This window comes from Lathamus discolor, chromosome 1, assembly GCF_037157495.1.
Source record: "Lathamus discolor isolate bLatDis1 chromosome 1, bLatDis1.hap1, whole genome shotgun sequence".
Taxonomy (NCBI): Eukaryota; Metazoa; Chordata; class Aves; order Psittaciformes; family Psittacidae; genus Lathamus; species Lathamus discolor.
Genome location: NC_088884.1, coordinates 81,519,174 through 81,543,984, shown reverse-complemented (window position 1 = coordinate 81,543,984; position 24,811 = coordinate 81,519,174). Strand labels below are relative to the sequence as shown.

The window sequence follows — 24,811 nt, the reverse complement described above, 5'->3', positions numbered from 1 at the left end:
GCAATGCTGTGTATTCAACTTTAGTCTGACAACAATGCTGATAACACACCCATGTTTTCAGTTGTTGCTAAGTAATGCTTACTCCGATCAAGGACTTTTCAGTCCAATGCTCTGCCAGTGAGGAGGGCCACAAGAAGCCGGAAGGGAGCAAAGAGGACACCTGACCCAAACTAGCCAAAGGGGTATTACATACCACAGCATGTCATGCCCAGTATATAAAGTGGTGTGAGTTACCCAGAAGTGGGGGGATTGCTGCTCATGTCAGGCTGGGTATCAGTCACTTGATGGTGAGCAATTGTATTGTGCACCACTTGTCTTCAGTTTTATTCATCTCTCTCTTTTTGTTATCTCCTTTTTCATTATAATTACTATCAGTTGTATTAAAATTAATAGTAGTATATTTTGCTTTATTTAATTTATAAAGTGTTTTTATCTCAACCTATGGGTTTTACCTTTTTCTGATTCTCCCGTCCATTCCACTGGAGATGGGGGGTAAGCAAGTAGTTGCATGGTACTTAGTTGCCAGCTGGGGTACTAGGGGAGGCTGAGAGACCTGAGGCTCTTTAGCCGAAAGAAGAGAAAGTTCAGGCGTTATCTTATCAACATATATAAAAACCTGAGGGAAAGGTGATAAAAGAACAGAACCAGGCTCTTTTCAGTTCTGGCCAGTGACAGGAGAGGCAATGGGCACAAACTGAAACAGAGGAAGGTCTCTATGAACATCAGGAAATACTTGCCGACAGTGAGGATGACTGAGCACTGGCATACGTTGCCTAGAGAGGTTGTGGAGTCTCCCTTCTTGCAGATATACAAAAGCTGTCTAGACATGGTTCTGGGCAACCTGCTTTAGGTGGCCCTGCTTGGGCAGAAGAGTTGGACAAAGTGACAAGATGTCCCTTCCAACCTCACCCTTCTGTGATTCTGTGGGTATGTCTCAGTCTTCACCCACATTGAATTCTGTGAAAATGCCTATGAGGCTTTTAGACTCACAGGTTAAAAAAGGTTTTATTAAAATATAAGTGACAATACTTGCCTTCCTACTATTTGTTATTTCAGTATGTTGCAATGGAGAGTATTGCACCACCTTTTACATTTCCTCTCTGACACAGCTGACCCTCCACATCTTTCTTAAAAAAAAAAAGCAAACCACAACCAAAATCCATATCCTGAACACATTTCCCATCCCCTTCCCTTATTGCATGTAGCTACCCACTGGTCAGGTCCTCATGTTTGTGACATGTTACTGTTACTTCAGGAAAGTAATGCATATTGCTTCCCCAAGAAACCCTAACAGCTAGGGCTTTCTAAGTAAGTACTTTCATCTGAACAAAACTATTCCCAGTAACATTGGACTTGTCACAGAAGAAACTTGCTTTTTTGTGTTTCAGTATCTTAACAAAGGCTAACCATGAAGGAACACCACTACCTTCTGGAAGAGTGACTCTAAAGTAAAGACAACTCAGAATCAGACACTAATAAACATCAAGAGAGGTGATAGCAATGCTTTCAAAACCATGGCCATGCTTAACAAAGTTGCAAACAAGTCACCTCCGGCATCTGTACACTCTGATTCATAGAACAGCATGGCAAGGTGCTCCTGGGAGCTGCCAGGATTTCCAGGGAGTAAAATCACTGCGACAGCTAAAACACTGAGGTGGATGGGCCACACTCATCACCCATATCGTCCCCACAAAAGTAAAAAAAAAAAAGAGAGAGAAAAAAAAATAAAAAAACCCTTTCAAACTCCCATAAAGTCAGGTTTCATACAGCTACAAATGATGATAGCTATCTTTCTCCATGCAGATAATGAAATCAGGTAAAAAAAAGAACAGAAACGCCTAACCAGAAAAGCCTGTACATATGTAGAGGTTTAAACCCAGTCAGCCACACAGTTTCTACTCCCCCCTCCCTCTTTCTTTCCCTCCACCCCCCCACCCCCCCCAACCCCCACCCCCCACCCCCCCACCCCGAGGGATGGGGAGGAGCGTCAAAAGAATGCAACTCCCAGGGGCTGAGATAGGAACAGCCCAGTAACTAGGGTATAACACAAATCACTGCTGCTACCACCAATGATAATATTGATAAGGGAAAAAACAAGGGAAGAGCATACAACCACTCACCACCCACCAACCGATACCCAGCCTGACCAAGCAGTGATCTAACCCTTCTGGGTAATTGACCCCAGTTTATATACTGGGCATGACATGCTGTGGTATGGAATACCTCTTTGGTTAGTTTGGGTCAGGTGTCCTGTCTCTGCTTCCTCCCGGCCTCCCCTCATCCCTGGCAGAGCATGAGACTCACAAAGTCCTTAGTCAGAGTAAACATTACTGAGCAACAACTGAAAACATCGGTGTTATCAGCTCTGTTCCCAGGCTGGAAGTCAAAACACAGAGCTTGCACCAGTTACTAAGAAGGAGAAAAATTGACTGCTACTGCTAAACCCAGGACAACACGTAACTGCATCCTTCCAGCACATCTTCCCTGCCAGCCCATTCTGTGCTTCAGCTGACAAAATCTCTCCCTGCTCCTCCCTGGCGCCCAGGAAGTTAACTCCAAAATCATTACTGTCTTAGAAGAAAGGTTTGGAGAGAGGAAAACTGTTTAGGCACCTGGTTAAAAAAAGGAGAAAGGGACAACTATGGTTGGGTTTTATACTTTTCAGACCAAGATTTTATATTATTAAAGGTAATTTGTCACTCAATCTCAACAATTTCTAGTCTGTTCTCTACATTATTTTAGTCAGCTCCTATTGCTTCAGTACCCAAGCACCTTTAATAATGAAACAAGCAATAAGTATATGTCATAGGCTTGGTACAAAACTTTTGTCAATGTAACAACTCAGTGCAGAAGAGTAGTGTGGTCCTTTCTGGCCTTAAAATCACTGTACCATTATTGTTTTTACAAAATCTCTACAGATTTGTTTCTGTCCTTCTGCTGTAGATCTTGCTCTCTCTTTTCTGTCAAATTTCTCACATCTCTTGCAGTAGCTTTGGGTTTTGTTGGGTTTTTCTTTTCTTTTTGGGGGGAGTTTGCTTGGTGTATTTTTTCACATTTGCTTTCAATAGCAGAGACCTCCTCCAGCTGCTCTAGTGTGCATTCTGGTGTTGTCACGTTAGCCTGAAAGGATGAACAGACGACAATGAAGCTCGTTCAACCAATGGCTTAGAAACCAGATCAAGATGAGCAGGAAGAAATTTTGTTCAAATGTAAAGCCAGAACATGAATCAGCCAATCAACTGAAAATACTGTCCTGTAAAAGCACCTTGAATGCAGGTACACAAAAAATTTTAACGTGTCATATCAAACATTGTGGTTAGGATGCACTAGTGGCACAGAAACTCACAGTTGCCACTGTATTTTGGTAGGCAAACAGTATCAATCCAAGCATAAATCATTTGCCTCTCACCCTCACTGAACTCACAAGAAGACACGAGTGGAACCTGCACAACATGTAATCATGGTAGTCAGGGGTCAACAATGAGCAAGGAGGACTTTACAGCAAAAAAGGCAAAATTAAAAAAGAAGACTCAAGAAGCAGAGAATCCCTACTCTGACAAACACAAAGCCCAGGTTCTGTGACTTGAGATTCCCAAGGTAGGGCGTGAAATTACACCAGCTTCCTAACATAAAGCACCTTTTCTTCAAGACAGCTGTCAGCCAACTATCCCAGCCTTTCCCAACTTATGGCTCTTGATTTCTGAGCACTATACTCATCTAAAATTTCTTGCAGCCTTTAAATGTCATCCCTCTCAATGTATTTGATCCTACATAAAAAGGTGGGGGATTATTCAGAGTAAAGCACCACCTGTAGACAAGCTGTGATCACAAATCCCTTTTGCAGCCTCTGACACCCTACTGATGCTGGATGACATTTTAACTGAGCATTAGGAACTGACGCTTTCACACAGAGTGCTGCAACATTCCTATGGGGAGCACACTGTGATCATGCAAAGATGGGGAATGCAGAATTGATGTAAAGCTAAGACTACATTCTCTTTTTGACTTGCTCTGCGAACAGCAGGTGAGTGTAGTATTTTCTAGGGTAAAAGGCGAAAATTTCAGTCCATTTGTCACCACTCAAGTGTAACTGAGAAAACGGCCCAGAGAACCTCATGCAAGTCTCCTATCATCCTTCAGGCTCTCTCTGCTGCAGAAGAACACATGCAAAGTGCCAAACTCATCATCACTATGGCATTTGCTTTTAGTTTATTCAGTGCGAAACCAAACAAACCCTCTTAGTATCACGTTTCTATAACAAACCAAAATCTCTCAATCACGGGCACGTTGTATCTCACATGTAATGAAACCCGGCGGAGGCGGGGAGAGAGGTGAGGGAGGGGGGTGAGAACGGGGGACGGACAGCTCTACGCTTTAAGCGCCTTCTGGCCGCCTTGAACACGCACAGACAGACGGACACCCGCGGACACCATGGCGAGTCCTTGCGTGGAGCTGAGCAACAAGATGAAGATGCCAGTCCTCGGGCTGGGCACTTGGCAGGTACCGTGGCGGGCGGGAGGACGCTGGTCCGGCGGGCGCTGCGAGCGTGGAAAGGAGAGAAAACAAGAAGAGCCGTGACCACAGCCGGGGCTCCCGCGGTGCGGCGCAGCCTGCCGCGGAACCCGGTTTTCTGCCCGGGGACCGGAGGTCCGGTGTCTCCGCCCGCCCGCCATCGCGGCCGCTTGTATAACCGGGCGGGCTGCCAGGCGGGACCGGGGGGAGAGCGGGGCTCGGGGAGCAAACAGCAAAGGGAAAAAAGGGCAAAACAAAAGGGGACGGGGGGTGAGGGGGTGAGGAAGGCGGAGGGAGGATAAAAAAAAAAAAGAGGAGGGGAAGCAAAAGAGGAAACGGACAGGAAAGAAGCAAAAGTAGGTTACGAGAGGCTGCCTCAGTGCCGGCAGCTCGCAACCCTGCGATGGCGTGCGGGCAGACAGGAGTCCTGTGCCACGGGACTGCCTTCGTGGGCAGGGTTTGGCGAAACTGCTTGGGCAACATTGAGAGTAAAGAAGGGGAAAGGATAGTGGGCATATGGTGCTGGAGTCAAAATGTGTCACAGGAACTAATTCCTTTCTGCTCTGTCCCATTTCCCTACAAAAATGCTGTTTGCTTGGAAAGTTGAAACTCAGTTTAAGTACAGGTGACAAGGAAAGTCCATACGCAGGTGGAAATGGGGACTGTGCAGAGCTATCACAGCAGTGAGCCGTGGCAGAAGGCCATGGAAGAGCTCATGGTTTGGTTGTGTTTGCTTTCAGGCTCCTCCAGGAAAGGTGGAAGAGGTGGCAAAGTGTGCTATTGATGCAGGCTACCGCCTCTTCGACTGTGCCTATTTCTACCAGAATGAAAATGAAATAGGGAATGCAGTCCAGCAGAAGATCAAGGAGGGGGCTGTGAAACGGGAAGACCTCTTCATTGTCACCAAGGTACAAGGATGCAGGATAATTGAGACATTTTGCTTTCCTCAGAGAGTACACACTTGTTCCATCTGTAAAGTAACATGAAGACCTATTCTCTTCTCTGAACTTCACTTCATGGGTGTCATGTGTGCTATAAATTCTATCCTTCAATTATACTAGGAGCCATTGAGAGCTTAGGAAATATAGCATGGCAGTTGCTAATCTAATAATTTCCTTGTGTCTATTCAGTCATTTAATTACACTGGTGGTTCATTTGCTTGCACCCTAGAAAGATCAGGAAAAAAGAAGACAAATCAGATGTCTGAGTTCAAAGGTGCTGTTCTACTTACTGGTATTCACAACCCTTGAAAATGGTGTCATGTACAAAATGTAAGCCTAAAAGGAAAGAGATATTAAAGTATAACTCCACTGCTTTCTCTTCTCTACTTGCCTCAGCAATGCTCCTTACCAGAAAATAGGAACACTTCAACTAAAAATTATTAGTTGGGGTTTTCATTAGCAAAATGATAAAACTTTGAGTATAATTAGGCTTTTGCACATGCTCTTCATTTTTGTTAAAGATCAGGTTTTAATTTGAATAATACTTTCAAGTTCTTCTATTTAAATGACTTGGATTTTCATTTCAGAAATTAAGTAAAATGGACAACAGTTTTCACTGTGGGCAGTAAACAGGGACAGAACTGCGAGCTGCTTAAGACTCAGAATTTAAGCTGAAAAAAACAAAATCTGACACTAACAGTCCTGCTGGGTCAGATACACCTTACAGAGTGTTAGATTTATTTCTGAGAATCTCTTTTCCTAAGTAGGAATACTGACTGCCCACCTTCATGACTGACTCCTTATTTGTGGTATGTTTGTCCTGCCTTACCATGAAGATATTGGCATCCTTGTCTTCAGTGTGTACTGAGTAGGTGGGGAAGGAGTTTTGCTCCCAGACCACTAAGGGGGAAGCTTCTGTCCCCTGGATTGTGGAAGCTGTAGAATCATGGTTGGGCTTCTTCCCACAGTTATGGAACACGTTCCACGAGAGGTCCTTGGTTAAGGTAGCATGCAAGAAGAGCCTCACTGCACTGCAACTGGACTACCTTGACCTCTACCTGATACACTTCCCTATGGGATACAAGGTAGTACCTACATCCCTCTTCTCTTTATCTGGCTAGAAACATGGTGCATTCTCTCATCTGTGTTGTGACCATCTTCATCATGCAGCTGGGATATGCTGTGGTTCATATGGCTCTTCCCTTACCCTTGTGGTAGCAAGAATTCAGTCACTAACTAGATGGTGGTATGTTTTAGCATGTGGGTCTGGATTCACGCACTTGTTAGGGTGAGATAGTTGTAGGTATGAACACTGCTAAAAAGCCCGCTGGGTCTTCCGGGAAACTGTAACCAACACAGAATTGCGCAGTTTGGGATCATGGCCTTCTGCAGGGCCAGAGCAGTGTGAACATCTCAGCTTTTGGAGATGCTGGCTTGGTTGGGAGTAACCGACAGTGGGAAATGAATCACAGTGCAGCAGCATAGTACTTTCACTACCTCCACAACACCCCCCCATCCCCCTCGAGTCTACACCTGTGTAAAAAGAAACAACTCTAGAATAAGGAGGAGGAGGATGGTACCTTTTGCCTCCTGCCTAGATTTGCCTAAGTTACATAACTACTGCTAATTCCCATTTTTTGTGTGCAGGGTTTGTTTTGTAGAAATATGGCCCTTGTCCAAAAAATGTGTTTGTTTTTTTCAGTTATGTAATATGTTTTAATAACCTGCTAACTTGCTGCCTAGCAATCCAGTCAGAAGTGCTAGTAAACAGTAGGAAATTCAGCTCTTAACAGAAAGTCTATGCATTATCTGCTTTGAAATAACAGGCTGGTGAAGAACTGAATCCTGTGGATGAGAAGGGCATGAGTATCCCCAGTGATACAGATTTTCTGGACACATGGGAGGTGAGTTAATGTTTGCTCTTGGGAGCAGATGTCACCACTAAAGATGGAGCAGAGATCTGCATGCACAGTGACATTAAAGAATAGGTTTGGGTATGGAGGATAGTCACAAAAAAGTTGTATGTCATGATCAAAATGAGCAGAGCTGCTGCTATCTTTTGTTTTGGGGAACAAGAGGGGGATGTCTTTACTAAGACTAAATAGGAGGAAGCTATCAGCTCTGCAGGTGCTGTCATGAAAATGCTTGAATACATGCAGTGGAAGAATCGAAGCCTGGATTAATCCGGGTGTGGTTGTTGATTTAGTGGGTGTTTCATACAGGTACAGAATTCTCATGCTTTTCAGTGTTGGCTGTCAGCACCTCTGGCTGTCCTTCAGTCCTCCTTTCTTTGTGCACTGGGGGCTGCTCCTACTACCTGCACCTCTGTGATGCTGCAGCTCTGGGAACTGAGTTTTCTCTGCAGCAGCAGATTACAGGTGCGAGGAAGTATTTTGAGGTAATTGAGTGAGTATAAGCTAACATCCTCCCTGCTGTGTTCTGCCAAATCAGAGTTAGTGTGCAGGTAAGGGAGGAAGTGGAAGGTCACCCTTGCTTTTTAAGCTCTGGTAAAATGACCCCCACAGAAGCCAAAGCAAAAGAATTTTGCTTCCTACTACAAAAGGGTTGGCCAAGCCATTCTTATATTACTTTCCAATCTGCACTGGAATGTAAAGCATATAGATAATACAAGTTGCAATCTAGTGTGAGTTATTCATTGGTTTGTCATTAGCTTTAGGGAAATAAAATAATGTAGTTGACAGTATTGCCACCTCATAAACACGTATTGGTTGACTTTACTCATTAGGCCATGGAAGAGCTGGTGGACTGTGGCCTGGTAAGAGCCATTGGAATCTCCAACTTCAACCATGAGCAGATTGAAAGAATCTTGAACAAGCCAGGACTGAAATACAAGCCAGTAAATAACCAGGTAAGATTTTTGTTTCTGTTGATGTCAACTAACCTTGAAATACTCATGCTACACTTCAGCTCTAAAACTGACTTCTGCCATGACCTTTGAATAGCTTTGGTGCCATCGAAATGTCTGGCAAAGCACTATGGGTACTTCTAGTTGTCTGAAAGACTAAATCATTGCTGCCTGTGACACGCAAGGCTTTGGTACAGTGTCAGTCTTAATAGCGTCTAGTTGACAGGGATGTCGATGGAAACTTTTTTGTAGACTTGTGTATACATGCAGTGGTGATTTGAGAGCACTATCATACAAAACAGTATGGATTATGCATATCACAGTAATATCAAACACATGAGAATGTATCATTTTTAGATAGTGGAAAACAGTGAAAATATCCATTACCTTGTATAAGACATTGTATTTTTCTGCTGTATATCCTCTTTCACACTCTCAAGTGTGACTTGGACTTAGATGTCACAGCCAAAGTTGCCACAGGCCCATTTTTTTCAACCCTGGGATAACCAGCATAATCCCCACTGCGAGCACAGGCATGGGCATGTACAGAAATGCTCTAACTCATTCACTGAACTTATTTGTTTTTCAACATAAACCATTTCACTGAACTTGGGCACAGAAGGGAGGGTTGAAGTATGCAGTTATGTAACAAATACATACCTCATGAATGAAAGAAATCACAGGACAGCAGTGGCATCAGGACCTTCTTCCATGTAAGACTTCTTTGCACAAAGCTGAGGGTGCTGAATGCCCATCTCTGCTGGCTTGGCAATAGCCAGGAAAATCCCCACGCTGGGTCCTATGCAGGCACAGAGCTGCCTGTGCTGTGTGCTGGGCTTGAGGCCAGTGTGTGTGCCAGCCAGGCTTAGCACAAGGGGAACACAGAACCTGGAAAGATTTTATTGCGGGTTATAAAGTTCTGGTGGGTATGGACCCAACTATACCCATGTTAAAAGCTTCACCAATTTCAACAGTTTAAAGAAGTTCAGGCTTTGACTTCATTTTGCTGGTTCACGGGTGTGCCTGTGCCACACGCTGTCATTGCAGTAGTAGCCTAATCTAGCTCTGGACTAAATAAACTACTGTACATGGCATTCATGTCACCATACCTGCTATCAAAGCTATAGCATTTACAAATAGCTAAGTATGTGCATGGTGTCACATTATGCAGTATAGACATAGCCCTGTGGTCATACTAATGGCTTGTGGCAATTTGAGCAGCATCCCCATGTAGGCTCTTGTTGTTTACATTTAAAGGCTGTCTTTCCCAAATGGCTGGTCACAACATGATCTGAGCTAAACTAGGGAAGCTCAGATTCCCAGGCTTCTTCAAGAATCAGGGAGACTGCCTGAGGAGAGGCTGGGTGACTTGGAGCAGAAACTAAACTTTGGGAATCCTGAGCTGCTTCTCTGAAGATGCAGTCCTGCTCTGAGTAGTTAAGGAAGACTGATTTCCTCAGTTCCTGACCAGATAGCACTTTCACTCTTCTCATCTATTTCTCACTATCTTAGCATAATATGAAGCATGAGGAAGCCCTGTTCTCTGTGCTAGGCCTCTAGATACTTCTGTGACGTGAATGATGTTTTCATAAGGTAATTTTAATCATGATACTGGGAGTCTTTCCTTCATGTTTTCTGTGACCCAAGAGGAATTAAAATGTTACCCTCAGGAGCCCAGTGCAGTCTGCCTCTTTATCAACCACTATGTTTCTGTGCTTGCAGATTGAATGTCATCCATACCTAACCCAGGAAAAGCTGATCAACTACTGTCAATCCAAAGGGATTGTTGTGACTGCATACAGTCCCCTTGGCTCTCCTAACCGCCCATGGTAAGCAAATATTCTTCTGCAGCCTTTCCGTACACAAATCTATGCATTTGCAACTTGAATCTTTGAGGCAAATGATGTAAACAATGCGGGTATAATAGGAAAAGTATTGTTGCTTTGCTGCAGATCATTTCACACAAAATGTCAGGCTTCCTGCAGGGAAGCTAACATCTCTCTATCATGAATATCTTGGCTTTTGTTTTTAATAGGGCCAAGCCAGGGGAACCTGTGCTGCTGGAGGATCCCAGGATTAAAGAGATTGCAGTTAGACACCATAAAACCCCTGCCCAGGTCAGTGGGTCTGTCAGGGCAAACTATTCCTCCTTCTCTGACATCCTTACATGACCGATGGCCAGTCTTAGCAGATGCTGCCTTCTCTAGAGATACTGTATAACAGAGCTGAACTGTGCTTAACTCCTCACACTGACCCAGTTCTTACCAGCATGAATTATCAGGTATTTTCTAGGAGGTCCTGAGTGTGAGTTTAGAGGGGGCGGGGGCTGATCAGCAGCGGTGCATGCTTACCTCAGGTGTTTCCCCTTCTGGGGAGATTTCTTCTGCTCCCAGAGAGAAGTGCTCTCTCCCAGAGAACCCCTTTCCCCTGAGATTTACCTACAAATCGTACAGCTAACTTGTCATTCCTTTCTGCAGTCAAGTTCGCAAAGTTATTCTTCAGAGAATCCTGTAATTTGCAGATTAATTTGATTGCTCCCCTTTTGCTCGTGTTCACAAAGAACCATTGAAAGCTGCTTGATTATACGAGATGAATTTTTTCTCTGTTAATTATGAGTCACACAGATGAGTTCTTGCCCAGGATGTGCAGGAACTGCACTTCAAGCAAACCCACAGGTTCACGAGCAGCCAACCACAGTCCTATTTGAAGACAGGCAGAGCAGAACGAAAAACCCATATTCAACAGTACTCTTTTGAAAGGACACACACACACGCAGTGTTTAAAGTCTATGAGTTTATTTTTCATTTTAAGGACTTCAAAAAATCTTAACCGAGGTGAAATATCTGTAAGACCGAAATAATCTGCAGTATCACTGGGGTCTGAGCACTCATATAGTGCAAGCCAGAAGCTTCATCATTCCTCCTCCCTTCCCCTTCTATCCTAAATGAAAACAAAAATAATCCTGGAGAAACCAGGATGAAGAAACAACATAGGCCAGAAACAATTAGTTTGTCAGTAGACTGCAAGCGAATCCTGGCACATCAAACTCCTGTGTGCAAACTGGTAGAGTCTTCCAAAGAGCAAACGTAGTTGTAGAAAAGGAAATTGGTTTGTGAATGAAAAAATAGTGGTAAGAGAGAACACAAAATTCATTTGAACAGATTTCTTGGTACGTCTGTGTTCATGCTCCTCCTTGTCTTTTGCTAGGTCCTGATCCGGTTTCTTATCCAAAGAGAAGTGATTGTCATCCCTAAGTCTGAGAAACCTCAGCGTATTGAGGAAAACATCAAGGTGAAGTTCCCACTGGGAACTGCTGCTACTTTTTTGCACAGGATAGGCACCTAAACCCACATCACCTCCATGTTTCCATGGAGCAGCTCTTAAGAGGCATTGGAAGGGAGTGCAGAGATGTAAAGATGGGGGCTCAGCACTACCTAAGCATCCTCACTTGTTCTCTGCAGAAAAGCATTTTGTTCCTGTCAGAAGAGAAATGGGTTACACCAGGGCAGTCCAAGCTCTTCTGTCCAGAAAGGCAATCCAAGCTTTGGACTTGCCCCCTGGGAAATGCTTAGTGAGCCTCTCTGTAGGATGTAAGGAACAAGTTATAAACACCAGACCCATTACAGTCTGTCTCACTTTGAAGCGGTGGTTCCCCTTGGCAGGAAAGCTCAGGTAGACGTCTGCTCATAAGGCCTGGCATTCTTAAATGATATCTCTGTTACTTTCAATTCATGCTGCTAAATTTTGGACTTATTTCTCCTATGAACCACCAGCAAGAACTCTTAGACAACTGACTGAGGCAACTATTTGCAGTTGGTACCTAGTAGTCCTCTGTTGTAGCAGAAATATTTACTCTGGTTCTAGTGTTTACAAAACATTGAGTAATCCATCCTTGGCATCTTAAGTTTTTGTTCTGTGTATTACAGCACAAACTGCATTCAACCACCCAGAACTGTAAGACATTACTACGAACAGCACCTCAGAGTGAAAAGGCCTATCTTGATTACTCCAAGGGTAGATTGGTATTTGGCTAAGAAATAAGAGGATTTCTTAACTGCTTAGTATGGATGCACTATGTTCCTCTCCTCAAGTCATGAATACATGAAGCATATTAGTAGCTAACGACTCATGAACCTAAGTAAAAAGGGCTGTTCTTTTGTTTCCTTGCTAGGTTTTTGACTTCGAACTGTCTAAAAAGGAGATGGACGTTATCCTCAGCTTTAACAGGAACTGGAGGGCAGTTCCAGTGCCCCAGTAAGTTCCTTTCTATTGTTGTTATCCACTAAGCCTATCTGTATTTTCATCCCCCATGTCTTGAAAACATACGTGACCAAGACGAGGGAGAGCTCATATCTTCAGTCTTGCACCCCAGGTAACAATGTCCTGGAACTGGTGTCAGAAGGGAGACCAATTCAGGACATTCCCTTCAGCATCTTTGTGTATTATGTGCTTGCTCACAAGACTATGTTAAAATTAATGACAGAAGCAAAACTTTAGTACGCTGGCAGTGGGGCAGGGAGACTGCAGTAGGGAAATGCTGCTGGAGATACTTTCTACAATACTTAAATAACCAGTTCTTTTTCTTCTCAGAGCTGTCAATCACAAGGACTACCCATTCAAAGCAGAATATTAATGCAAGACCTCCATGTAACTCCTTCCAGATTAGAAGATGTACTCTGTAGCTTGGTCTTGATTTCTTCTTTTGTACTTGACTGTCATTATGAGCAGTTACTTCTTTTTTAGGGAAAGGCCATTAGCTGGTGTGAGAATGCATCAATACGGATGGAACTTTTGTAAAGACTGTTAGCAGAAATCTGGTTTTCATTAAGAGTAAAAAGACAATGTCTCTTCATTTCCTCTTTTCCTTGTTTTCCTTAATTAAAGACAAGTTTAACAGAAAACTCTGGTTACTTACATGATTTTTTTTGTACATAATTTCCAGTGCAGTCAGTCATACTGGCTCATGAGTTGCTGTAAAGGAATGTTCTCTTTATTTACTTTGCTTTTAACATAATTGTGTTTTTTATAGTGTGAATCTCTAATGTTTTGGAGTTTTATATGAAGTTTGAATAACAACAATCAGTGCAGTGCTTAAATTTTTTCATAAAATTAGTTATGAAAACATGTCTGACGTCTGTTGTTTGTTTTTTAATCTTAATACAGACAGAAATGCGCTCTATAATTCCTGTACAAGGACAATACATAGAGACTACTTTGTGGCTTAAGCATCAAACAGGATTGTGCTCTAGCTAATGCTAAAGAACAAAGTTGTACCTGTTACTTCATGCAACTCTCTCTGAAGACCTAGAAACTGAAGTCTTGAGTTGAAGGTTGAAGGCAGCACCATATACAATGATAACACACATCAAAATCCACCCCACTGAATATAAGGACTACCTACAAAATCAGACAGACTAGCTCTAGTAGTTCAAACATAACATTAGATTTCTGCAATTCTGCTGGCAGCATTCAGAACAGCCTGTCCAGACAAGGGTTGGCTTTATCTAAGGAAAACATAGAATATATTTTCTTTAAAAACACCGAACCCTGAGGTAGACTCATATTTGTTTTAAATTATTTCCAGGTAGATATTGCCAGGCCAAAGCAACAGCAGGTTTAAAAAAGGCTGTCGTGTGACACTCCACGCACCGACACAAGGTTGTGTGGCACTCCACACACTGACACGAGAAAGCCTGGCTAGGATGCCAAGTGAGCTGCAGGAAACCATGATCAGAAACTAAGATGACAATTTGGTATCGTCTGAAAAATTGTCACCTCATAATGGTATCAAAATGGCAAAAAACCTGCTGAGTCTGCCGCTAGGGTATTTGTCTTTGGCGAATTCTGCCAGGAGGTGGTGCCAGCTGGTGGGAACAAACCATGAACACACCACTTCATGGTATTAGGGTATTAACCCTAAAACAGCACGCTTCCATGCTCTCAGAAAGGGCAATAACCAAGAAACTTCATCAGCAAGGAAAAGTGTCACTTCACGTGAGGCAGAACAGGCACGCTTCCAAGCACACAAGATCTTTTCAGGTTAAATTAGGCAACGTCTGATTATTTCTTCCCAGCTGCTTGCTGCAGCCTTCCCATTGCTTCCTGTGGAGCTGGCCTAGGGGGCCTCTTTCAGATGACCTTGACCAGGTTTAGAGTAGGGCATTACATGCTGTGCTGCTGTTAGAGCAAAAGCAAAGCACATAGGAGCCAGTAGCTCCCCAGGCTTGGTCCCTGTGATCATGCAAAGCCTGGAAGCACATTGTGCTGAGGTAGACAGAAGAAACAGGATGGTTCTCACACAGAAAACGTTTTTTGAAACAGGGAAGCAGAAGACTGTACCACTAGGTCAGAACCTACTTCGACAGGCATACTGGCTTCTGGACAATGCGCAGCTCCCTTTGTGTACTGATAAGCACAACAACTAAGGTTTTTTTTCCCTCCCCCAAGAATATGTAGGCTAAAATTGCTAATTTTACCACTTGGTTGCCTACTGTAGGATAATGGATCAGGAGAGACACTCTTTGAGCTTCTTTTCAATGACACAGACTTTGCATTACTCCTATCCCAGTTACAACTGGCTCATTCCTACTCATTAAAAAACAGGGGGCTGCTGATGGAAATATCCCATTTATTGTGGATGCAGTTTCAGAATACATTGTTTGAACAAATCATTTTTATTGCAGCTATCGGATGTATTTGAAAGACTCAGAAGAGTGTTAACAAAACCCCTAAACAAAAAACATGACAACTCACAGACAATGTCAGGCACAGTTTCACCCCCTACAGATAACTACGTGCATTTCTATATGTAAACAGGATGTTTCAGACAAGCAGGGGATCTCATCTCTGGGTTGAAATAAAACATTATTCTTCTTTAGGAAGGAGTCAGATGCTGTAAAAGATGGAAGTGATAAAAAGGGAGATCCTGGTAGTTCTGGTGCACAACATAGCTGTTAACAATATGCTCAGGGGCTACTTCAGTTGCTCAGTTTATGCCACCCATACACTGTAGGATGTAAATGCTGAACTGCATGGCATGTAAATTCAAAACAAGCTGATGTCTTATAGCTGTGTATTTACTATATACAAATGAAAACGTCTGTAAATAAGATATTTATGGGAGAGAGAGTTAAAAAGAAGCACTATAAAGATAGAGGTTTACTTCATTTTCAGTGGACTTAGTGTACGGCACTGATGGATGGCAAGATCTAGAGTACAGTCATTTGAAACAAGCTCCAACTGTGGTTAGGTTTTTTTTCTTTTTCATTATGGTAGCTTTATATAAATTAAACTACAACGTTTTATACAAGTGACCTATTTTTGACCCTCTATACCCTTACCTTTTCCTCTTTTAAAAACTATACTTTCTTTTTAATCACCCATTACTGGGCAACTGACATTTAAAAATTTTTAATACTTATCTCACCATACCTCTAATGGCAATTATGAAATCTTACTATAGAAAAATGTGTGATTCTGTCTTTATTTTTTTTAAGCTGTGATATTGGCTAATTATGTTTGTTTATTACTAAATATAATACTCTAGCACGTATTAAAGCATTCTACCATTAGTAGTGCCTTTAGGCTAAACTTTGTAAAGCTATGTGTGTATATATTCTAAATTGCATTCAATTACTAGTCACTAACAACAAAAAGAAATATCAGTACCGCTGTCAGCTAACATAATCATCCAAATTTAAGTATTAACTTAAACTAGAATGGAAAAATTGATGCTTAAAAAAGTATAAAACAAAAAAATTAAAACAAGTTATTGATGCAGTATTTCTCATGACATGGGCAACTTACAGAAAATATTACATTGTCAACTAAAGATATTTCTTCCATGCCTTAGTCTAAAGTGCAGAAAGAAAAGACTTCTGTATTACAAAAGTAACCGTTGTTTTTGTAGGTTTACTGCACACCTTTCTTAAGCAACTTCACTTTACATGCATTTTGGGCTGACTTCTTTTGCCAGTTGAAATCACTGTTCAGATACATAGTTATGACTATCAGTAGGAGAGTCTATATATTTCACAGCATGGGTTTCTTTAGGAATAAAGATCTTTAGGAATAAAGGCTCTTGTGCAAAGGCAGTACTATTATGATGAATGTCTAGACTGATTATTAAATACAGTGCTAATATACATGGTTTTAACTGGGATAATGCAAAAAGACATTTTGGTAAATAAACATAAATATAAAAAGAACAATTTAGCACTTTTTCTTTTTTTTCCCCCAGCTGATTGGTCCAGCGTCTTTAGTGGCCTTCTACGGTTCTTTCTCCAATTGTCTCAAACCTGCTGAGAAAGAAAAAGATTAAAGACCACTTGAAATAACCCAAAAGCATCCCTAAAACAGAGATGGCATGGATCTAGATTAATAACATGTAAGAAAGCAAGACACAAGCTGGATGGTGCTGTGGGTCATGGACTAGGTTTACTCAGAGCTGGTCTCCAAGAGGACGTGCAGGATTTCACCTCTTTCACCTCCAACAGCCCCTGGAAGCAGCTCAGGGAGAGCTCAGGAGCTTCCCACTCAGAAATGTGGTGGTTGCTGCACCTAGTGCTCAACCCAGCTGCATGCAGGCAGCTGCTGTGCTAAAGTGAGCTGTGCTGCAGTGCTTGGCGCACACACTTCAAACCTGCAAGTCTCCTGAGAGCCTCTTCCTGCAAAGCCCGCATCTCACTCGGGCTTTGAGTGTCTGAACCACTCAGGTGGGTCTGCGATGGCACATGACTGCTGGCACCTTCCACAAGAATAGAGCTGTGCTAACACTGAGTGAGCCTGAAACCCCCTCTCCTAACAGCTGAGTTCAAAAAAGGGGGGAGGGGGGGGGAAGGAAAACTATTCTGTTCTGCATGACTCCAAATTGAGAAGTTCACAGGTATACCATACCTCTGGCTTCACATACGGATGTGCACTCACTTTTCTTCACTATACATATTAATGTATAACAAACCAAATGTTTTTCTATATTTTATCATTTCATTCCTAGTGAAAAGTCAAGGGATGTTGCAAATCATCTATAATGCTATTAAATTAATCAGTACATTTCCATTCTTCCCCACTGCTCCTTAGAATCATAGAATCAACTAGGCTGGAAAAGACCTTTAAGGTCGAGTCCAACTGTTATCCCAGCGCTGCCAAGCTCACCACTAAAGCATGTTACTAAGGGCCTTGTTTACACTGTTTTGGAACACTTCCAAACACATAATGCCTTTAGTTTTATTTGGAGTGGTTTAGATTAAAATAAAATTTAAGCAAGCTAGGAGAGCAATTTTGCAATTTTGCCAATTTCTTTCTGTACAACTACGTTGTCTTTCTTAAACTAGTAAGTTTCAAAATGACAGTAGTGTGCCTTGAGAAGATGCTAATGCACAGCTTCAGTAAAAACAGTGCTGCTGCTTTGTGCGTTTAAACTCCAATCCAGACTGGGTGTGCAGGAGCACATGGGGCTCACAAACAGCCAGAACTGTTTTTCAAAATCAACACTGCTGAGTTTTCATCAGGCTTTACAATTACCCAGTGGCAGTGTTCAAAATCAGATGCAGGGCTCATTCTCAGTAATAGTGCTGAAATCTTCCATTTCTGCTCAAATAATGTTGCTGCAATAGTCTCATTTTCTGGGTTCTCACTGCTCATGAAAGCCATATTAATTTCTGCTGCAGCCTTAAAAGAGCCTTTCCCAGATGCCTTGCATTTGCTGTAGTTAGATGACCATCCCATTCGTCAGACCTCACGCAGTTTAACAATACTCTCCAGCTACAGCAAACAGGCTATGCACATAACTTGAACAAGGCTTTGCAATCGTGGCTGGAACACTGCTAACCCTTAGTCTTCCTAGAAAGGTGATTTAGGTTTATTTCTCGAACATTCATGTTTTGATGATACTGCAGTGGAGCTGTTGAAAGGCTAAAGACAGAAAGGTGGGGGGGGGTTGCATCAATATTAACAGCTGCAGAATTTTGAAGCATTGATATGTCTGTGTGAAAACACGGCGGTGTTTCTATTTAACATGGAGGTGTCTTGTGAGAATTACTTACCATTAGTCTCTGATTTTTTCCCCATAGCTGATACCTGTTCGAAAAAGTCATAACCCATTATTAAACCTGAATATGTGAAAACAAAGCTATTTATAACAAGAAAAAAAATCAACTCTATGCAAACAGTTTTCCACTCACAACACAGCCTTAAAAGAGCTGCTAAATAGGAATGAATATAAAAGTTATATGCTGCCCATGGCTTTCTGTATGTCATTATACCTTCTTGTACAGATAAAAAAGCAGGATAACAAATAACATGTAAAGGCTAATTCCAACTGACCGACCATATGGAGGTAAAAGGCACCTTCCTCCTAGAAAGCACCCCATAAAGCTATTATTCTTTTAACAGTACACTGAAGTGTTACCTTAGAAGAAGGAGCTGGCTTTTCAACTGACTGCTTCTCCCAGAGATTACGTTTGCCGGACACGTCTCCTGGTTTTAAATCCTGTATTTTAAAATTAATGTCAGAGAACACAAACCAACATTAGTCCAGGTTTATTTTAATTTGTTAGAGAAGTAGTCAAAATGTGACTTCCTCATAAAAATTTTTGAGGAGCATCCACAGAGTTTATCAATGACACTTTACATAATGACTCCACATACTTTATGGCAAAAAAACAGTTCTGCTGCATCTATTCTTAGTACTGCACAGACTGGCCATAACTTACTATGTTTATTCTAAGGGGTAGACTGAAAAATTACTGCACATTTGGGTCTTTAAGACAGACAACTCCAACTTTTGCAAATGAAAAAGATTTTTTAAATATAAATAGTATTTCTATCAAGGGGGAATTCAAAAGCAGCTTGCCTCATTAGTTTAGATCAGAAATGAAACATTTAATTAAAAAAAAAAAAACCTGTAAACCAATGTTGTACGAATTCTAATACCACAGAGAAGCGTATCCTCCCTTGGACTCTTACATACAGGTTTCAGGATTTAACACTTCAGTCCTTCATATTCATTTGAATTTATAATGTATCCTTTAAAACCTTAGCATGTACCAATCACTAGCCCAACAGAAAAAAAAAAAAAGGCAGGTGAATTAAAGTTGTTAGTAAATAGTAATAGTCTCTGAAAATTAGTGTATATGGAGACTTTAACCAAAACTTGATAAAAACATCAAGCTGCTTGAGGAACAGCATGGCTACAAATCAAGATGCCATATGCTAGGGTAGTAGCAATGCATCTGCTTAAGTACAGTTGGATTGGTATCTACCTCTGTGGTTAGCAAACAAAAAGACTCTCAAAACAAGTTTAGACATGGGTACTCTCCTTTTCAAAATGTTCAGATCATGCACAGTTTCCAAATCTTGCCCTTGCGATCCATAGATAGGTAGTCTTCTGCGCATAAGAATTTCTAACTTGGGATAGAAAATGCCCAGTGATGAATGGAAATGTGATTTCTGCAAGAGGTAGAAATCATGCAACCAACATAGATGCTCGAGACTTGATCATAAGATGTAGCCAAAGAGCATTGCTGATGGTTAAGACTTTAAGCCAATATTGTACTTCAAAGGGAGAGTTCAGCAGTAACAGAAGAAGGAAGAAACCAGAAAAATTGCAGTGGACCATTCCATAATCCTGTAATAATTTGGGATCTGTGATACAGGTTCATCGTAAAGCTAATTGAGAACTTTGCTCCCTCTACTTTTAATTGAATGTTGTTCCAAAACCCATAAGAAACTTGATGGTCACAAAAATTTCAGTTCTTTATTTTGGAGGTATGTGGTGAGGTAGGAATTTATTTGCTAACTAAGAAATTCTAGGTTTCCATTTGTTTCATAGTGGCAAAAAAGAAAAAAAAAAAAGAAAAAAGTACAAATCACACATTACAGATACATGTCATTCTTCATAGTCAATTATAAACAGGTTTACCTGACCAACTTAGCAAACAGACCCTCAAAGAAGAATAGGAGGAGGTCAGGTTCCTTCAAGCAGATATATTGAAAGAAGAAAGAACAATCTATTGAGAAAGAGGGAAATGAAGACATAGATAGAAACAGTTGGCTGAGGGGAAAACAAGATGTTAGTTTTACATTACTTAAAAGATGTAACTTAAGAGAGAGGAAAATCTGGAGGCAGATGCTGTGCCACAATGACTTCTGTTTTTATATTTATGTCCATATGGGCACAATCTCCATATAGCTACGAGTATATACCAGCATTAAGGACAGCACTGCAAATCTCAAGCTCCTCTTTTGAGCAAATAGGAGTGTGAATTAGGAAAGAGTTTTTCAGGCTGCACCTTTTATAAAATGCAAGTGAACTGGCAGAAAAACACTACACAAGGTTATGGGGAAGAAACCAGTTCTTGAATTAAATCCCGAAGTTAAATCATTAACTTGCCATTCTCCAAAATTGATATCTTCAGCTCTAGCTCCTCATCCCCAGCCTTCCATTACAATCCTCACAATTAGCTGTTTCTGCACCTTTCCACATCCACGCTGCTGCTTCTCACACTCCCATTTTATTGCATTGGTGACATTTTCTGCTTTGATTCTTGTTGAAGTAATGGCCATGCTAAAAGGCCTTCATTAGATATCCCATTTAGGTTCTTAAAGGATTAAAGTATTGTGCTTAAAAATACACTTGAAAGATATTTACAGGCAAGGGTCAATACACAAGTGTTTCACCCCAGGTCTATGGCTGTTAATCTCTGAATCAGTGGTGGGCCTTTCACAGGTGGTAGATTAACATACTTCTCTACCTGAGAAGTGCTAAAAGAGGTCTTTTTAGAGCACCTCTAAGCTTTAAGGTGAGAACTGCCTTGCTTCCTCTCTCACTTTTCTGACTATCCAGGAGTCAGCAGCCAGAGGGCCTCTGTGAGCTTCCAAAAGAGGACATGCAGCAAAGTTCCTCCAAAGACCATCAGCTGCTTGAGGAAGCACCACCACCACCACCTCTGCTGCAGGAGAGAACACACCTGCTGAAGAGATTGTTGTTGTAAGTTTACTTACAGAAGGTTTTGGAGCAGGTGATTTGTTGCTCTCGGGGGTCTTGGTTAACCACTCATTGATACGACTGGAGACACCAACCTTCAGTCCAGCAGTTTCCTGAAGAATGATAAAATCTAATCAGAAGACTTTCAGAATAGCTTCTGCTATGTTTTCCACAGCTTAGGTCTAAAAACAAAGCCAGCCCTGAGTTTTATATAGATGTCCTCACTGAGACTATGGCTAGATAAGTGTCACCCAGTGTACTCTGATGATATTGTCCCTATAAACCACACAGTACTACTAGCCTCTATTCTTCAATAATGATAACTGTGAAATGACAAAATTATTTCCACTTTCATGCTAATCCAGGAATAAACATTAGACATAAACTTGCTGTAAACTTGCTGTTTCTGTCATAACCCCAAACTTCAAGGAGAAAAAAAATCTTTATCCTAAAAGAAGAAGAGACACCAGTCTATTTTGGTTTTGCTAAACTAAAATTTAAACAAACAAACAAACAAACAAAAAAAAGCCTCAAACCCACAACAACAACAACAAAACCCCACCAAAAAACAAACAACAAAGCCACACAGTAGAAGAGTTAAGTGGGCTAAAATTTAAATCATTAAAATAAAACTTTAAAAGATTAGTACAAGTTACTGAAATTTCATTGTTATCTGTAATAACCCCCTTCAATCCATGGCTCAGTTCTTTGCTTATGATGAATGATTATCAATTCACATAAATTTCTAGAAAGGAAATGTTGCCTTAAGAATTTACATGGAAAAAATAAAGTTCTCACAAACGCTGCTATGCATTATCTATAAAACATCATCATTATCTTGCCTATTTAATTCTCCTCTGCCCCCCAAAAGAATGTTTCCCAACACAAAGAATTTCTTTGTACTCCGCTTGAACTACTCAGATATATTTGTCTAAGATACCTGATGTGGCTCTGGAATGTCTCATAACTTAGCTCAGTATGTCACTAAATTCTTTCGTTACACTCAATATTGCAGCCACATAATTTTGTGGGTTTCTGAGGACCTCAGGATCCTCTGGGATATTCTTCACCAGTGATGTTAACAGGAGCAGCCAGGCTTATTCATAGGAACATGAATGGCAATGTCAGGCACATAACATAATTCTTTATAATCACTATGTAAAATTAAACACATACCTTATTTGGTGTTCCTGTTCCAGAGGGTGATGAAAAAACATTCCCTTTCTCCCACATGCTCTTGATATTACGGACACCCTCAGCTGGAACTGGAAGGTCAGAAGCTGCTGGTTTAAGTGGTCTTGCAGCCTTTGTGCCCTGCAGAAGAATTAAGGCCAGTTGATTTTGGCATTAAGAGCTGGAGTTCAGGGTGGTTTGACTCTGGGCAGTGCTGGGGAATGCAGCAGTTATAAGTGGTTCTAACAACAATCATGAAAAGATGGGAAGGACTACCCAGTTCAAGAGGTGCCACTGAGACTCTTCCCAGTTAGATTTGCTTTGCATACCCTTGACATGACCAGCTATGAAAACTGCAATCCCTTAGAATTTTGCATCTGTTGAATTTCTAAGGCTTATTGCAAACCACAGCTCAGCACACAACTGCTCCAAGGCCTTCATTTGTCGTCTTCTAAGTCTTAGCACTTGCACCCTGTGCTCATGGCTCTTTCAGGAGCACTGCTAAGGAAATCCTTATGCAGAGAGAGGGGAAAAAGACCGCTCTGTCATTCAGCATCAGACTCTGATTCTTCTGTCACAGACAACTTTATCTCACAAATCACGATTCTAGGGATAAAATTCAGCAGTTATAGTATATTTTGGATAAGGTGGTTTTTTAAAGAGTAGGGAACTAAGCTAAATTATCTAGTAGCTTCCACATTGCCTATACTCACTCCTTTATGAAAGCAGTTTAAAACAAAAAAGCAAACATCTATTTTTGCTTGGACTATGAAAAGAAAAATCCCTCAGTTCTGTCTTCTAGGCACATTATTAGCCACAACTTGTCAAAATCACCTGGGGTCAAATTCAGCATTTTGTTCTGACTCTATCTTTTCTTTGTCACTACTTAAATCCCTAGTTCACTGAAGTGTCTTTCTTTGCCAAGGAATTTCACTCTGAAGTGCCAGCCAGCAACACAGGCCCAGTTCAGTGCTCTCCTAAATAAGCTGCTAAGTCTGCTTTGCTCAGGATGACTATCAGCTCTCTGCTGATAGTACTCTCAGCAGCCAAAAAGAGGATGCAACTGTCACTCTAGAGATGCTGACTGAGTCCTTCAAAAGTTACTGCAAGCTTACAAAGCACAGTAAATTATAGCATGAAAGGGAAGACAGGAATCTGAAGTTTTATTTAGATGTATGTCTAGATGTTAGTTATAGGTGTGCCTTAAGTGTTTTGTTCTTGAAGTCACACTGAAAAAGGGCTTGTGACCAAAAATGCCTGCAATTCTTGAACTGGAAAACGTAGGCTGATGAAAATCTCAAAAGCCGTTACTAACTAGAGCCATCAAGACCTGGAATTAACTCACCTCAATTGCACTAGTGTATTGCTCAAGCCTGCTGTCAATTTTTGAGACAACTGCTGTTGTATGGGTGGGTTTCATACCACTGTACAAGTAGAAAAAAGGGAGAAAGAAATTATTAATCCCTCCAATTGAACACTGCTTTTTGACTGAACATATTGTTTCATTGCTTTACCTCTTCTGAGCGGATTTGTTCAAAAATTCTGCTCGCTCCTCTATCTAGAAAAGAAAGAAACAAGAGCTGTATGGTTAAAGTTAACAAAAAGGCAGCCTGTACAAGCCCAGGCTAAAATGTCATCTGAAATGTCAAAAGGCCAATCTGAAAGAGATGCATTCCAACAGAAATCACCACAGACACAAACACAGGATTTATAGTTAGGAGCCTGTAACAGATATATTTTCTGCATTAATTTTTTGCATCCTGCATATTTCTTCAGGGCCTCACTTGTAACAAGAGAATAAATCACCAATACAGAAAGGAGAAAAGAAGTTCATATTGTGCAAGGGGTTGATATTCACAAAATCTATGTAAAATTTCCTCATATCTGCTGCATTTTCTGAGTTGAACCATCAGACTAATCTAACCCCAGGTTTGGGGGTTAGCTACATACCCTATCTCATGCATGTTTTTGCAGGATACTGACAATTGAATTTGAGCTCTAAAAAAACCAATCAGACAGTACCCTGCTCATATTCAAGCAGGGTCATTGCTGAGTCAATGTTTACCAGCTGTTATTATACAAACTAATATCTCATATTTAATTGTTATTTTCTAGTCTGTGTATAGAATATTGTCATGTTTCCAAGGAAAAATAACCATGAATGTCTCATACAACTTATGGCAAATGTCTCAATAATTTGAAAACAAAATACCCCATCCCTGAATAAAGTTTTAAAATATTTAATGATGAAGGCAGTCTATTTGCAAACCTCCTCAAGTGTCTTCCACATTGCATTGTTCCACTTCTTGTCCCAGGATCTACAGTTCCACTTAA

At 41.3% G+C, this 24,811-nt stretch overlaps 2 protein-coding genes across 10 annotated transcripts in view; one reads left to right on the top strand and one right to left on the bottom strand.

The window, feature by feature from the left end:
• The first annotated feature begins 4,350 nt into the window (after positions 1 to 4,350).
• Positions 4,351 to 13,426, top strand: LOC136016258 (aldo-keto reductase family 1 member B1-like). Its single transcript, XM_065683176.1, has 10 exons — positions 4,351 to 4,500; positions 5,253 to 5,420; positions 6,422 to 6,538; positions 7,280 to 7,357; positions 8,200 to 8,322; positions 10,042 to 10,148; positions 10,355 to 10,436; positions 11,527 to 11,610; positions 12,491 to 12,573; positions 12,910 to 13,426. The coding sequence occupies exons 1-10, from the start codon at positions 4,432 to 4,434 to the stop codon at positions 12,950 to 12,952; spliced, it is 954 nt and encodes a 317-aa protein (XP_065539248.1). The 5' UTR covers positions 4,351 to 4,431; the 3' UTR covers positions 12,953 to 13,426.
• Positions 13,427 to 14,927: 1,501 nt separating this feature from the next.
• CALD1 (caldesmon 1) overlaps positions 14,928 to 24,811 on the bottom strand; it is a 197,571-nt gene continuing 187,687 nt past the window's right edge. For 7 of the 9 annotated variants that reach the window (XM_065683106.1, XM_065683086.1, XM_065683135.1 and 4 more), the window contains 7 exons: positions 23,992 to 24,035; positions 23,823 to 23,901; positions 22,481 to 22,618; positions 21,322 to 21,417; positions 18,728 to 18,808; positions 18,363 to 18,396; positions 14,928 to 16,619 (listed from right to left, as the gene is read on the bottom strand). In XM_065683106.1, the coding sequence (XP_065539178.1) occupies positions 16,588 to 16,619; positions 18,363 to 18,396; positions 18,728 to 18,808; positions 21,322 to 21,417; positions 22,481 to 22,618; positions 23,823 to 23,901; positions 23,992 to 24,035 (504 nt within the window). In that variant the 3' untranslated portion in view covers positions 14,928 to 16,587. The remainder of the gene's footprint in view (positions 16,620 to 18,362; positions 18,397 to 18,727; positions 18,809 to 21,321; positions 21,418 to 22,480; positions 22,619 to 23,822; positions 23,902 to 23,991; positions 24,036 to 24,811) is intronic. The other 2 variants (XM_065683116.1, XM_065683162.1) reach the window with 1 other exon arrangement.